The 12546-nt window shown below is 39.4% G+C and overlaps 1 protein-coding gene across 1 annotated transcript in view; it reads right to left on the bottom strand.

The window, feature by feature from the left end:
* The window catches only part of INSC (INSC spindle orientation adaptor protein), a 144934-nt gene that overhangs the window by 25954 nt on the left and 106434 nt on the right, over window positions 1-12546 (bottom strand). Inside the window, exons 7-8 of the mRNA XM_038406380.2 lie at window positions 8012-8183; window positions 4991-5169 (exon numbers count right to left, since the gene is read on the bottom strand). Of these exons, the coding sequence (XP_038262308.2) occupies window positions 4991-5169; window positions 8012-8183 (351 nt within the window). The remainder of the gene's footprint in view (window positions 1-4990; window positions 5170-8011; window positions 8184-12546) is intronic.

Genomic DNA, 12546 nt, shown 5'->3' on the forward strand with positions numbered 1-12546 from the left:
CCATGTAGAGAATGAAAGGAGACCCTGAGCCACAAAAGTTTCAGTTACACCTTCCTGTATCTGACAGCACTAAAGATTCATGAAGACAACATGCTGCACACATTGCACAAACACAGCAGAGTACCAGCTTTCTCTGACAGGAGGAGCCTGAAGTCCCTGAACATGAAGAAACTTGATACTTACTAAACAGTCATTGGTATCTGTATTAACACCAGTGCCAATTTTATAACTGTTCTTAATGAAAAGGTAGACGCTAATGCATACAAGCTCTCTTGGTCTTACTGGAGAGGTGCAGTAGTTTTTTTTCTCCTTCTTAATATAATATTTTACCACGCTTCTAGTTTTGGGATGAGAGAAAGAGGGAATTTTGTTCGGAATGGTGGGATGGATCAACTTCTGCATAGCTCCTGATTGGATACCTGTGCACCAGTCCTTTGGGCCCCAAGAAGTGGTTTCTTCTTGGCATCCCCTGCTAGTTGTGCGGAAATGCTGTTTTTTGATCTATGGAGCTTTCTTATGAGACAGGAAATAGAAATCCTTTTTTTTTTTTTGGAGGAGTGGAGACCTGTTTTGCGCTTCAGAGACTCTTAATGCTTGAAAGCAGTGTTTCCTAAACTTGGGACACCGCTTGTTCAGGGAAAGCCCCTGCTGGGCCTGGCCAGTTTGTTTACCTGCCATGTCTGCAGGTTCGGCCAATTGCGGCTCCCACTGGCCGCGGTTCGTTATGCCTGGCCCATGGAGGCTATGGGAAGTGGCGCGGGCCAAGAGATGTACTTTGCCGCAGCCCCTGCAGTTCCTTTTCAGTTATTGCTAGAGGGAGGTTACTTTTCTAGACACTCCATCCTGTTCTTAACTAGGATTTATCCATGTACCTTCTTGTCATTGGGGGTGATTTTAATGGCATAATGTTAACTTCATTGGATTGGTCTTATAGGTGGGGAGACTAAGGTACAGTGAGGTATATGACATGCCCAAGTTCACAAAGACTTAGTGATTTGCTCAAGAAATAGGTCTGTGCACAGCTGGGAATAGCATCCAGAATTTCTGACTCTCAGGGGTCAGACCATATGAGTGGAGAATTGCTAATATAGTATCTATTTTTAAGAAGTTGGGGGTGGGAAACTATTCCAGAAAACTACAGGCCTGTTAGCTTGACTTCAATTGTATGCAAGATCTTGGAACAAAATTTTGAAAGCAAAAGTAGTTAATGACATAGAAGTAAATGGTAATTGGGATAAAAAAATAACATGGCTTTACATGCAAGACCAACATGATCTCCTTTGAGAAGAGAACTGATTTTTTAGACAAAGAAAATGAAGTAGATCAAATATATCTGGATTTCAGTAAGGGATTTGATACAGGCACTTATTAGTTAAATTGGAGAAGAGGGGGATTAATATGAGAATTGAAAGCTGGAAAAGGAACCTGTTAAAGGAGAAACTATAATGGGTCATATTGAAAGGTGAATGGTTAGGCTGGAGAGGAGTTATTAGTGGAGTTCCTCTGGGATCAGTCTTGGGACCAGTCTTATTTAACATTTTTATTAATGAGCAGGGCCGGCTCTAGGTTTTTTGCAGCCCCAAGCGGAATGCCGCCGAAGCAACAACAACAAAAAAAAAGGGCCCAGAATGCCGCCCTTTGAAAAGTGCCGCCCCAATCACATGCTTGGTTTGCTGGTGCCTAGCTCTGGCCGTGTTAATGAATTTGGCACAGAAAGTGGGAGTCTGCTAATAAAATTTGCAGATGACACAAAATTGGGAGGTATTGCAAGTATGGAAGAGGACTGGAATATCATACAAGATGACCTGGATGACCTTGAAAACTGGAGTAATAGAAATGGGATGAAATTTAATAGTGCAAAGTGCAAGGTCATGCACTTAGAGACTAACAAGAATTTTTGCTGGTGACTCAACAGTTGGAAGCGACAGAGGAGGAGGAAGACCTGGGGGTATTGGTTCATCACAGGATGATTATGAGCTGCCAATGTGATGCAGCCATGAAAAAGGCTAATGCAGTTCTAGGATGCATCAGGCGAGGTACTTCCAGTGAAGACACAGAAGTGTTAGAACCATTATACAAGGCACTAGTAAAACTTCATTTTGGAATCCTGTGTGCCGTTTTGGTCTCCCATGTTTAAGAAAGATTAATTCAAACTGGAACAGGTGCAAAGAAGGGCTACTAAGATGATCTGAGGAATGGAAAACCTACCTTCAGAGAGAAAATTCAAAGAGTTTGGCTTGTTTGGCCTAACCAAAAGAAGGCTGAGGGGAGATGCATTGCTCTCTATAAATGCATCAGAGGGATAAATGCTTCTGGGAGAGGAGTTATTTAAGGTAAGCGCTGATGTATACCCAAGAACAAATGGATATAAACTGGCCATCAACCAGTTTATATCCCCATCATCACAGCATCTGGGCATATGACAAATTAAAACCAAGCAACATATTCTATTAAACTGCCATAATAGAACAAACATCCCACTTACAACACGGCTAACATCACCAGTATAAGATAAACCTCTTGTGTCAAACAAATGCCTATTCAGAAGCCACGGTTGAGCTCTTCCTTAAAGCCTGCATGTAGCAAGGGACAGCTGCCAATACAGTGTCACAGGGCCATTAGGTAGAAGGGTCTTCCACTGATCCCCTGAACCCATACTGATCCTTGGGGCTCTGCTGCCTGGGAAAGGGTGGGCACAAACACCATCCTCTCCAGCACAGCAACTGGAATGAAAACTGTACCATGGGAACCTTCTGGAGATTTCCTCCACTTTAGCCCTCCTGTTGTGAGTTGTCCCCAGAGTAATGGTGAACCAGCCCTAAATTCCCATCGCAAATTGAGCCATTCTGACAAAGGGAAGCTAGTAAGTTCTGAATATCCAAAAGGCAACATAAGTAGCAGTAATATAAAGCTTCCAGTCCTATAGTAATTAACATTGAAAGGATCATATTGCTAAAACCGCTTGGCCAGCATAAACATGCTTCTTTTTTTTTTTAAGATAAGATCAACAGCAAATCAGGCTCATCCTAGGCACCAACACAGAAACAGGTCCTAGCAGCATGATCTTCAGTTACACAACCTACTGATACCTAGCAAATGGATAACGGTAAAACCCAGACACCTACTCCTTCCAGTCTATGTACCAGTCCTCCTTGAACATTGTTTCTTTGCACCCCTGCCCTCCTTGCAACCGCGAATGAGATAAATGGGTTGACGTGATCTAACCTCCTGCACATTTTCCAAGGGTCAGTCATTCAAAAGTTTCCTGTTACTTTAGTTAAGATATCCTGTAATGGAAGTTAGCAAGTTGCAAGAGAATAGGAACGAGCTTATTGGCTAACACAGTAATTGTAATTTAAAATTTTTAACAGCTGCACTGCTACTATGAAGAAAATGGCCAGTCTGGCTCCCAAAGTCAATAGTGACTTTACCACTGGATTCAAAGGGAGCAGAATTGTGTCCACTGGAAGGAAGAGACAGAGGACAAAGAATCAGAGCATATATGAAAGAAAGAGCGAGAGCACGCAAATTACATATAGTAAATAATGGGCATACAGTAAGCGAAACACCATGGCCTAGATCCTCAGGGGCACCAGAGCAGTGCTTGGCATGACAGAGTAGGGAATGGGCATCTGTGGCTTTTTACATTTTACACCATCTTTCTACCACCATTCTCAATTCTTTCTGGTGATGGCAAAATGGCCACAGGTGCAAGTCAGAGCAGCCTCAGTGATTACTTGTTTTACCCCATCAGATGATGTCTACTTTGGAGCCTCTCCAGCAGCCAGGGTCACTGGAGAACACTGGGCTCCTGCTGTGCCCCTCCCTTCCCAAGTACAATCTGGAACACTCCTAAACTGGTGACAGAGGGCTGACTATGTCATCCCAATCCTGAGCTGTTGGTCCTTAGCCAGGTGGAAATCACCTTTGTGTTGCTGCAGAGGCACGAAGGAGACTGACTTAACAGGGGCTGAGGATCTGGCCCTATTGCTCTATCTAGATTGCCCACAAAATGTAGACAGCTGATAAGGTTAGAGCCTCATCCTCTACCACACTGGCTAGCAGAGCTGACAGGCTCAAAACAGAATACAATTCTGCACTCTCATTACATGAGTAATAGTGAGTGCATCCCTGAAAACTGGGAGCTCTAAAAAGTATTTTATCTTATTGAGGCTGAAATCATACTACAGCTCTCACTTAAACAGTACCCTTCTGGAACAACCCTAATGCAGGCCAGTGACTCATGGGCACATATGAACTCTTTGTGATTAATTATGCATAACGCATTTCTTTGCATTTAACTCCTTAGATTTCTTTAATGAAAAAGAAAAAAAACAACTCCACTTGTTTAAACTACTTGCTACTCAGTTAGGACTCGATCCAAAGCCCATTACATGAATTAGGCACTTATTCAGCCGGTAGAACTAGTAAACTCCTTTACATCTCAATCCTACAAACACTTACATGCATGCTTAACTTCATGTAGGTGAGTAATTAGGACTACATGCATGCAGAAAGTCAAGCATGCACAAAAGTGCTTGAAGGATTTGGGCCTTGAAGAGCTGCACACAGAGGTGTTATGCATTTATGTTTAAATGATGGCCTGTAGGCTTAAGGAGATTTTCTATTGTGCATTAAATTTTCTAATAACCATAATTTTCTTAAATCAAAACACATGTTTTTCACACCAGGCAAAGGCCCTTTGAAAGCATGTATGTAATCTTCACTGGGCAAATATAAAACCTCAGCCATTTTTGATAAAGTCATGTTCAAAATTACTTTGTTCAATATTGTTCAAATTACAAGGAGAGCGAAAAAAGACAAAAATTTGGGCAGAAACTAAGCATGGAAAATATGGGACCAAATAAAGTTTTGAATATATCAAGAACTGGATATTAGAATTGAAACTGTTGTGTCACTTTATAACAGGAACTGCCACTGACTGCTATAGTCATGTGTAAACATAACATTTTGTTCAGAAACCACTCACCTGATCTCGAGAATATGGAGTATCCACTATCTGCTTGTCAGCGCAAGCTGCTAGAAGAATTTTCATTGCATTCAAGTGAAGCAACATCTCGCAAGCCATTGTGTCAAAAAATGTAATATTGGCAAGTGCTGCTGAAGCCAGAAGGAAAACTTCACCAGATGACGCCTCTTGGCACAATTCTAGAAATGCAGAAAATAATTTAATTAATATAAATCGGTTACTCCTCAGCATGAAAAGATTTGTATACGAGTTAAATATTCCTCTGAAATTAATATTAGACATTTCCACTTGCATTTTTGCAGACTGGACTGAAGCAGGTATAGATGGCAAGATAAATCTAGACTACAAGTCTCTGGGAGCATTCACTTAATTAGTGACCTAGGCTATCACACTTAACTTTCTCCATTGGATGTTGTTCAAGATAAATGTTATATTCCTAAACAAAATGAGATGCAGTCAGCAGATGGGTAAAACTAATGGATCCATGAGAATAAAATTCTGCAATTTATCTTACTGTTTCTAAAACTTTTTTATAGTCTCAGACTATCTTGTATTTTTAAATTTTGCAGACCTCTTAAAAAATGCTGCAGACACAGCTATTATTATCATAACCTCCTAAGTGCCTTTTAATTCCTGTACACATTTACTTGAACTAGGTCTGAGTCATCCAGCAATTTGATTTCAGTGCGTTTTAAAAATTAAAAATATGAAGCGAGAGTCACTCAATTACTCAGCTATAAATATTACAAGGAAATTGATGACTGGATAGTGAAAAGGCTTTCCCAAATTTGAGTCATTCTATTCCTAAAGCTTATATTGCTTAGGCTTGGTGCATCTTATCATGCCTCATCTGTTGATTTGGTGGTGGCAATAAAGGAAATAGCCCTCTCCTCAGTGACTCTGCCCACAGGAACACAGATTCATTTTGGCATATTCTTGGCTGGCCACGATTGCTATGCTTACATACTGCTTGACGGGTAGCAAGCTAGCTCAACAAATGGAGTATAAATTGGAAATTGACAGCTGAGGAAGCTGGGTTACCTTGCTCTTTATCTCCACATATTCATGCATTTCCCTCTCCTACCATCACCACCCCCCCGCACCACACACCCCTCCCCCCCCATACACACAGTGTACCGGTTCCAGGGCAAGTGTACTATGGGCTTCTAATCTTCAGACATGATGCTGAGGCCCAGTCTTGAAAAGTACACTGAACAATAGAAAGTATCAAATAAGGTCTAACAGATTTCGTACTCACTGGATTGGACAAGATAGTATGATTGCCATATTTGAGATCTGAAATAACTTTCCACATCTGACATATTAACCCAACCGCAGGGACAGGTGTCTTTCAGCTTCCTCTGCTCAACAGGCCAACATTTGTGATGGACTCTTTACTTACAAATTCAACAAAATCCAAAATGCAACAGCTCTGATTGGAGCATCCTTGGGTGGTGCCCTATAACTCCATTTCAGGTTGGGATTGGGTAAATTAGAGGTGGAATAGACTGGGTATTGATGACATACTGGGCACAAGAAGCAGCCCCCCTCAGAATTCCTAACACCACCTCATCACAAAAGGGCTGCTGGATAGAAGAGAGGTGTGTAGCATAGTGTGCCAGAGCTGGGGAGGATCGGAGCACAGAGGTGCCTGTAGGCATAGTAGACCTACTTTTAATTAATAGAAATTGCAAGATGACAGTCTGCAGGCTAACCGTTGATGGTTAATAGTTATATTCACAGGTTGAAACATTTTATTCAGTACTAAATCAGAGTGTTGACTCCAGATTTGTGAGTGTTCTGTATTTACAACAACTGGGCAGTGTTTGTGAATGTGGAATGGTCATTGTTAATGGTCATTTCATCTGTACAGTGTTTGTGAATGTGGAATGCCTGGGCAGAGTGGCAGCTAAGTGGATAGATCAATGTTGTTAAAAATATGGAGTGATTCTGATGTGGGTTTCATTCTATCCACTTGGACAGATTATGATGTACCGGCTCTTGTGAAGGAGTTGCAATGACTTCCAAGTATGGAATGTGACAGACCTGCTTAAGTGTATGTCACTTATCAGTAGCAGATAAAAGGTCCATTAGCCTAGTTGGTTGCTTGAACTCAGTGGGATAGAGCAGAGCCTATGTATCTATTCTGCAGGTCTTGCATATGCAGTTAGCTGATGATGCTGGTATCTGTAAATGTATGTAACTATGGATTGTTAAAGATGAATAAGTATTTATATCTCTAATATGGAGGGAGTGGAGGAAGCATTTGGCAGACTCTTGTACTGGAAGAGGCTAGAAAACAGCATTAAAAACTAAAGGTTCCCCTACCTAGCAATGACTAAATTCAGATATGAATGATGTCTCAGACCATAATACTAGCTTCTTAATTTACAAGAATGTTATCATTAACCCCAGATAAAGGCAAACCCCAGTCACATGCAGTAGCAAATCATTGTTGACTGGAGGATGCATTTTGGTCTTCATCATTAAGTTGTACTTGTCACCACTACATTCCACCTCTTGCGTTAGCATGGACTGATATCCTAATGAAATGGCCACTTTTTAATGCACAAGAACAAGACATATAGTAATTTTTGTATAAAGTATCATACAATTGTAGAAAGCTAATGGGGTTGAATCTCCACTCACTTTCACCAGTTTTACATTGACAGCTCTCCACTGACTGTATTATTACTCCTGATTTATACCAGTGTAGGTGAGATGATAACCAGGCACATGGTTTTAGGCCTCAAATGGCTGCTATTTTCACAAATAAATTGTATTTGAACTTTGGCTAAAAATCAATAATGTTAGAACTATCGAAGAATTTCTAACTTCAGGATTTAAAACAACTGATCTATTCCACATAGATTTCTACTGTGGAACATTATAGTGGCAAGAAAGGCAAATACTCCTTAGAGAACATTGCTAATGGAGGAAAGTTTGTCTTTCATCATAAGTTTTTTCTTCTTTTCCAGTGAGTCTAACAAGAAAGGCTTAAAACAAACCCTACATACTTACTGACAAGTGCTGTGACAATTTCCTCCATATTCTCCAGAAAGCTGCTGAGATGCTGAGTGAAAGTGAGATGTGGAGATGTGATTTGTGCTATTACTGCTGCTGCTTCTGCACGAGTGACTTCAGAATGGGTACTATCTGTGAGAATGTCAGCCAAGCACAATATCCCGTCAACCTGTGCAGGAGGAGGGGGAACAGTTGGATATAGGCTAACCAATAAGACAAATATTTTCACAGCCAAATTAGGATTTACATGTGTGCATTGTATACTACTTATAAAACTACTGAACTGATTTGTTTTCAAAATTGGCTTGAACCTTTGGACTCAGTGACATATACCAAACAAAAATTTAATAGATTCAGCCTTTTTAAAAATTGAGTGCAACGTAAAAAAATTATTCTCAGAATGCACAGGGGTCGGAGTGGGGAAAGTGTTTCTTCCCCATCCCCAAGCTTTTATAACTCAAAATGACTGAGTTGATTTTGCTCAAACGTAACAAAAATGTTTTGGCAGAGACGAAGCATGGAAAATCCTACTCTAAATAAGAATTTGTTTGTCAAAACAAACAGATATTATGTCACAGTCTCATCTAAGTAGGGTGACCAGATGTCCCGTTTTTAAAGGGACAGTCCTGTTTTGGGGGATTTTTTCTTATATAGGCGCCTATTACACCCTATCCTGTTTTTTCACAGTTGCTATCTCGTCACCCTATATCTAAGTCCCTGTTTGCGCATGTCACTTCACTCAACTTACCCAATCTTGCAATGAGCTCCACATGGGTGGAATCTTGAGGAGCTCATTGACAATGCCAAGAAGCCAATATGATGAAGGCCTATAATTGTCAGCCTCTAGCCATGACAGAAACAAGATTCTTGTAGACCAGGAGTTTCTGGGAAGCTAACACAAGTGTAGCATAGGCATATGCTGTCTTAAACCAGAGCTATAGCTATTAGTCTCTTACAAGTTTTGAAAAGTAAAGCAAAACAAAGCAAAGATTTGTACATTCTTGTACATCTGGAATGACTGATATCTTCAAAGTATGTTCCTTTTAGCAGGCATACACATACATACACACTTACTCACACACACATACACACTTGTTTTAGTGTCTCCTGTAGCATTTCAGTATGTAACAACAGGGGATGATGTAAAACAGCCAACACAATGTGATAGCTCATATTGTAATATATATATATATATACATACATATATATACACACACATATATATATATATATATATATATATATATATATATATATATATATATATATATATATATATATATATATATATATATAGCTATTATCCAGATAACAATAGGCAAGAGTGATGAAAGACCTATGGACTATGTCATAATCAATGTATTTGTAGACCAGTACAATTTGTTTTCTGACTGTGCTACATATTCCTGAATAATTCACCATGTTGCCATGAGGTAGGTAGATGTGCTTATTAAGGCTGTTTTACATGTGTGAACACAGAAATTGTACACAATGATCCAGATTTTGCTATCCATTAATCCATGTAAATCTAGTTATTCCATTGATCTCAGAGTTGCACACAAATCTCAGTAACTGACAGTAGAATTAGGCCCTATAGTTAAAAAATATTACCCCTTTGCTAAGCTTTGTTTGGAAGCTCCTCTAAAATCTAAATTTTTTTCTATTTGCTTCTTTCCATGTTTTCTGTTCTCTATCAGCTCATGGTAGTTGGACAGATTTTATAACTCGCTTTTACAGACTCCCCTCCAGAAGGAAGATTCAGAGGAGAACCAATTTCTTGCTCAAAATTTAAGAGAAGCTAGAATCAGCATTATCAATAGAGGGGGTAGTTTATACAATACCCTGTATTAAATATTTGGTATCTCCACTTTATGGGAAAGACCCCTCTTTAATCGTCTCCCAAATATTGTGTGTGATCCAGATGCTTGTCAGCTCCCAGTTAGACTACTGCAGATTAGTACGACTGCCCTGAAGAAGCTTGTGCAGTAGCCTGCAGCACTCCTATTAGCGAACAAAGGCAGATGTAAGCACATCATACCAATACTTGGAACTCCAATGGCTGCCTAGTCCTTCCTGTACTGAATTTAAGATTCTAGTCTACAAGGCACTTTGCTGGGTCTAAGATACTTCAACAATCTACCTTTTCATGACCTTCTAAGGCAGCTATGATCCAGAGAGACCCTTGCACTAGACTAGCTCCCGGATAAGACTCTGATATGTAGGGCTCTAATGCTGAAAACGCTCTAAGATTTTTAAAACTCTATCAGAGGACATCAGATTGAGTCCAAGCCTGACTATCAAAGAGCTGAGTCGTGCATTTAGGCCTAAACATAAAGCCTCACCCCCGGATAGCATCTTCTGGGAACAACCCACTGTTTCTAAAATTGAAGAAGAACGATAAGGGGGAAAAGAAAAGAAAAGAAAAGAAAAGAAAAGAAAAGAAAAGAAAAGAAAAGAAAAGAAAAGAAAAGAAAAAAGAAATATAACCCTTCCTTTTCATCCTCTCAATCCCTATTTGTGAGGGATTGGGAGGACTTAGTTAATATCTTTTGATCTTCCACTAATATCTTCACTTCCTAGGTGATAAATTATTAATTTTTGGGCAAAATGAGTCCCTGAGGGAGTCCTTTTATCACTTTATTTTAAATGTGTTGTGGAGCTCCTAGAGGAAATGACAGGAACTTATTCTTATAAGTGTATGGATAAATACAACAAATCCACATCAAAAACAAGCAAAGAGACACACTAGCATCAAGGGAAGCTTTGGGAATGTTGCCATGTAGGGCACACTTAATGCTCTCTTTAATTATTAGGAAGTATTTGAAGACTGCATAGAGAGATGCCTTAGATTTTGGATGTGTTGTTCTTCTGATTAGTCCCTCAACAACCCAATTTAGCACTTTTCAGAGGTATCAAGGTGCAGAAAAGTTCTGAGCATCCTGTGGCATAGTCAGGAAGAATCTAATCCCACCGAACAATGCCAGGAATGGCTTCCTGAGTGTACTATGAAGTTCTGAGGACTGGCCATATTCTCAGTTATCTAACTGCCATATGTAGTAAAGCAGTCAAGGCAGAACAACCTACCTACCTAGAGCTTCAGGGAAGCTACATGGACTTGCCAAATGCACTCACCAATCAAGCAATTTAGGCTTGTGGAGCTGTCTCATTCTCTCCACCCAGTCAATGTTTCCTTAAACCTTGTGTATTTTTAATGTTCAGTTCTTCATCTCTAAATGGTTTGTTTAATGCTTCTCTTGTTCCCATTTTAGTTATTTATTAATATACAATGCCAGGTTACCTTAAATGTCCCCATGGGATATAAATTAAGTTGCATGGTAAGTAGCGGCAATTTCTTTACTCTAAAAGAAATATCAGATTCCTGGGAACAGGAATTACTGTCTTGAATATTAGTCATTGGGATGTACTTTTTAAAGGGAAATATAAATATTCAATAGGATCCCTATTAACATCTCTTTGGGTTTTTTCCTAGTGATTACAAATGGTGTTTAGATTAGATACTCAAAAAAATGACAGGAAGAAATGAATTGCTTTTCAATGTTAAATTTTTTTTGACAAGCTTTCAACATTAATCTACCTAGAGCAAGATATTTTCCTTCTAGTTATGGAAGAATTCTAAACTTGAAATTGGGGAATCACAGAACTCATTTAGCTGCAAGGTGTATTAATAGAACTCTGTCAAAAATTAGTATGTCCTCACAAATTGATTTACTAGCCAATGTGTGCTAGACATAATCGTGAGCAAAAAAAACCCAACCTACTTTGTCATCCTGAAGCCTTCCAGTATCATCCTTGTTTGGGATGAAAAAAATGCTAATAATAATAGTCAGTTGAAAACAAATTATGTATATTTCAAGACATTCAAAAAATACTGCAGTAGGGACTTGCTCAAGCATTAGGTAACAGGTTACACAGACTTTCACCTCTAAAGTCACTTGTTCAAACCAAACCTAGGTCAATAATGACCAAGGTCATGACCTGTTGACTGTTATTCAATGCAGAAGGACTTCAGTGCAATTGTTTATAGAGAGGAATCCTCATTCCCAAAACTGCCATCACAACACATGGCACTAAATTGCACCCTTGCTGACAGTCTCAGCAGAAAGGCCCAGGACTGAATGGGGATGAATACCTTGAATGAGAGTTTTCAGAGTAGCGGCCGTGTTAGTCTGTATTCGCAAAAAGAAAAGGAGTACTTGTGGCATCTTAGAGACTAACAAATTTATTAGAGCATAAGCTTTCGTGAGCTACAGCTCACTTCATCGGATGCATTTGGATGAGAGTGAACCTCCCAGCTGCTGCCTATGCATACTTTACTCTATGAATAAAGGATTTGTTTCCTGTTGTTTCATTCTAATAACTTTCCTGAGCACAATGTACATTTTAAAAGAAAAATAAATTCATATACTCAAATATGTTGAGATCTTAGGTTACGTATAAACAGCAAAGCCATATGAAAATCATTTAGAAAACTGACTCAGAAGAGCTAAAATAGAACTAAATACACAACATCA

This window comes from Dermochelys coriacea, chromosome 6 (genome assembly GCF_009764565.3).
Source record: "Dermochelys coriacea isolate rDerCor1 chromosome 6, rDerCor1.pri.v4, whole genome shotgun sequence".
NCBI lineage: Eukaryota > Metazoa > Chordata > Testudines > Dermochelyidae > Dermochelys > Dermochelys coriacea.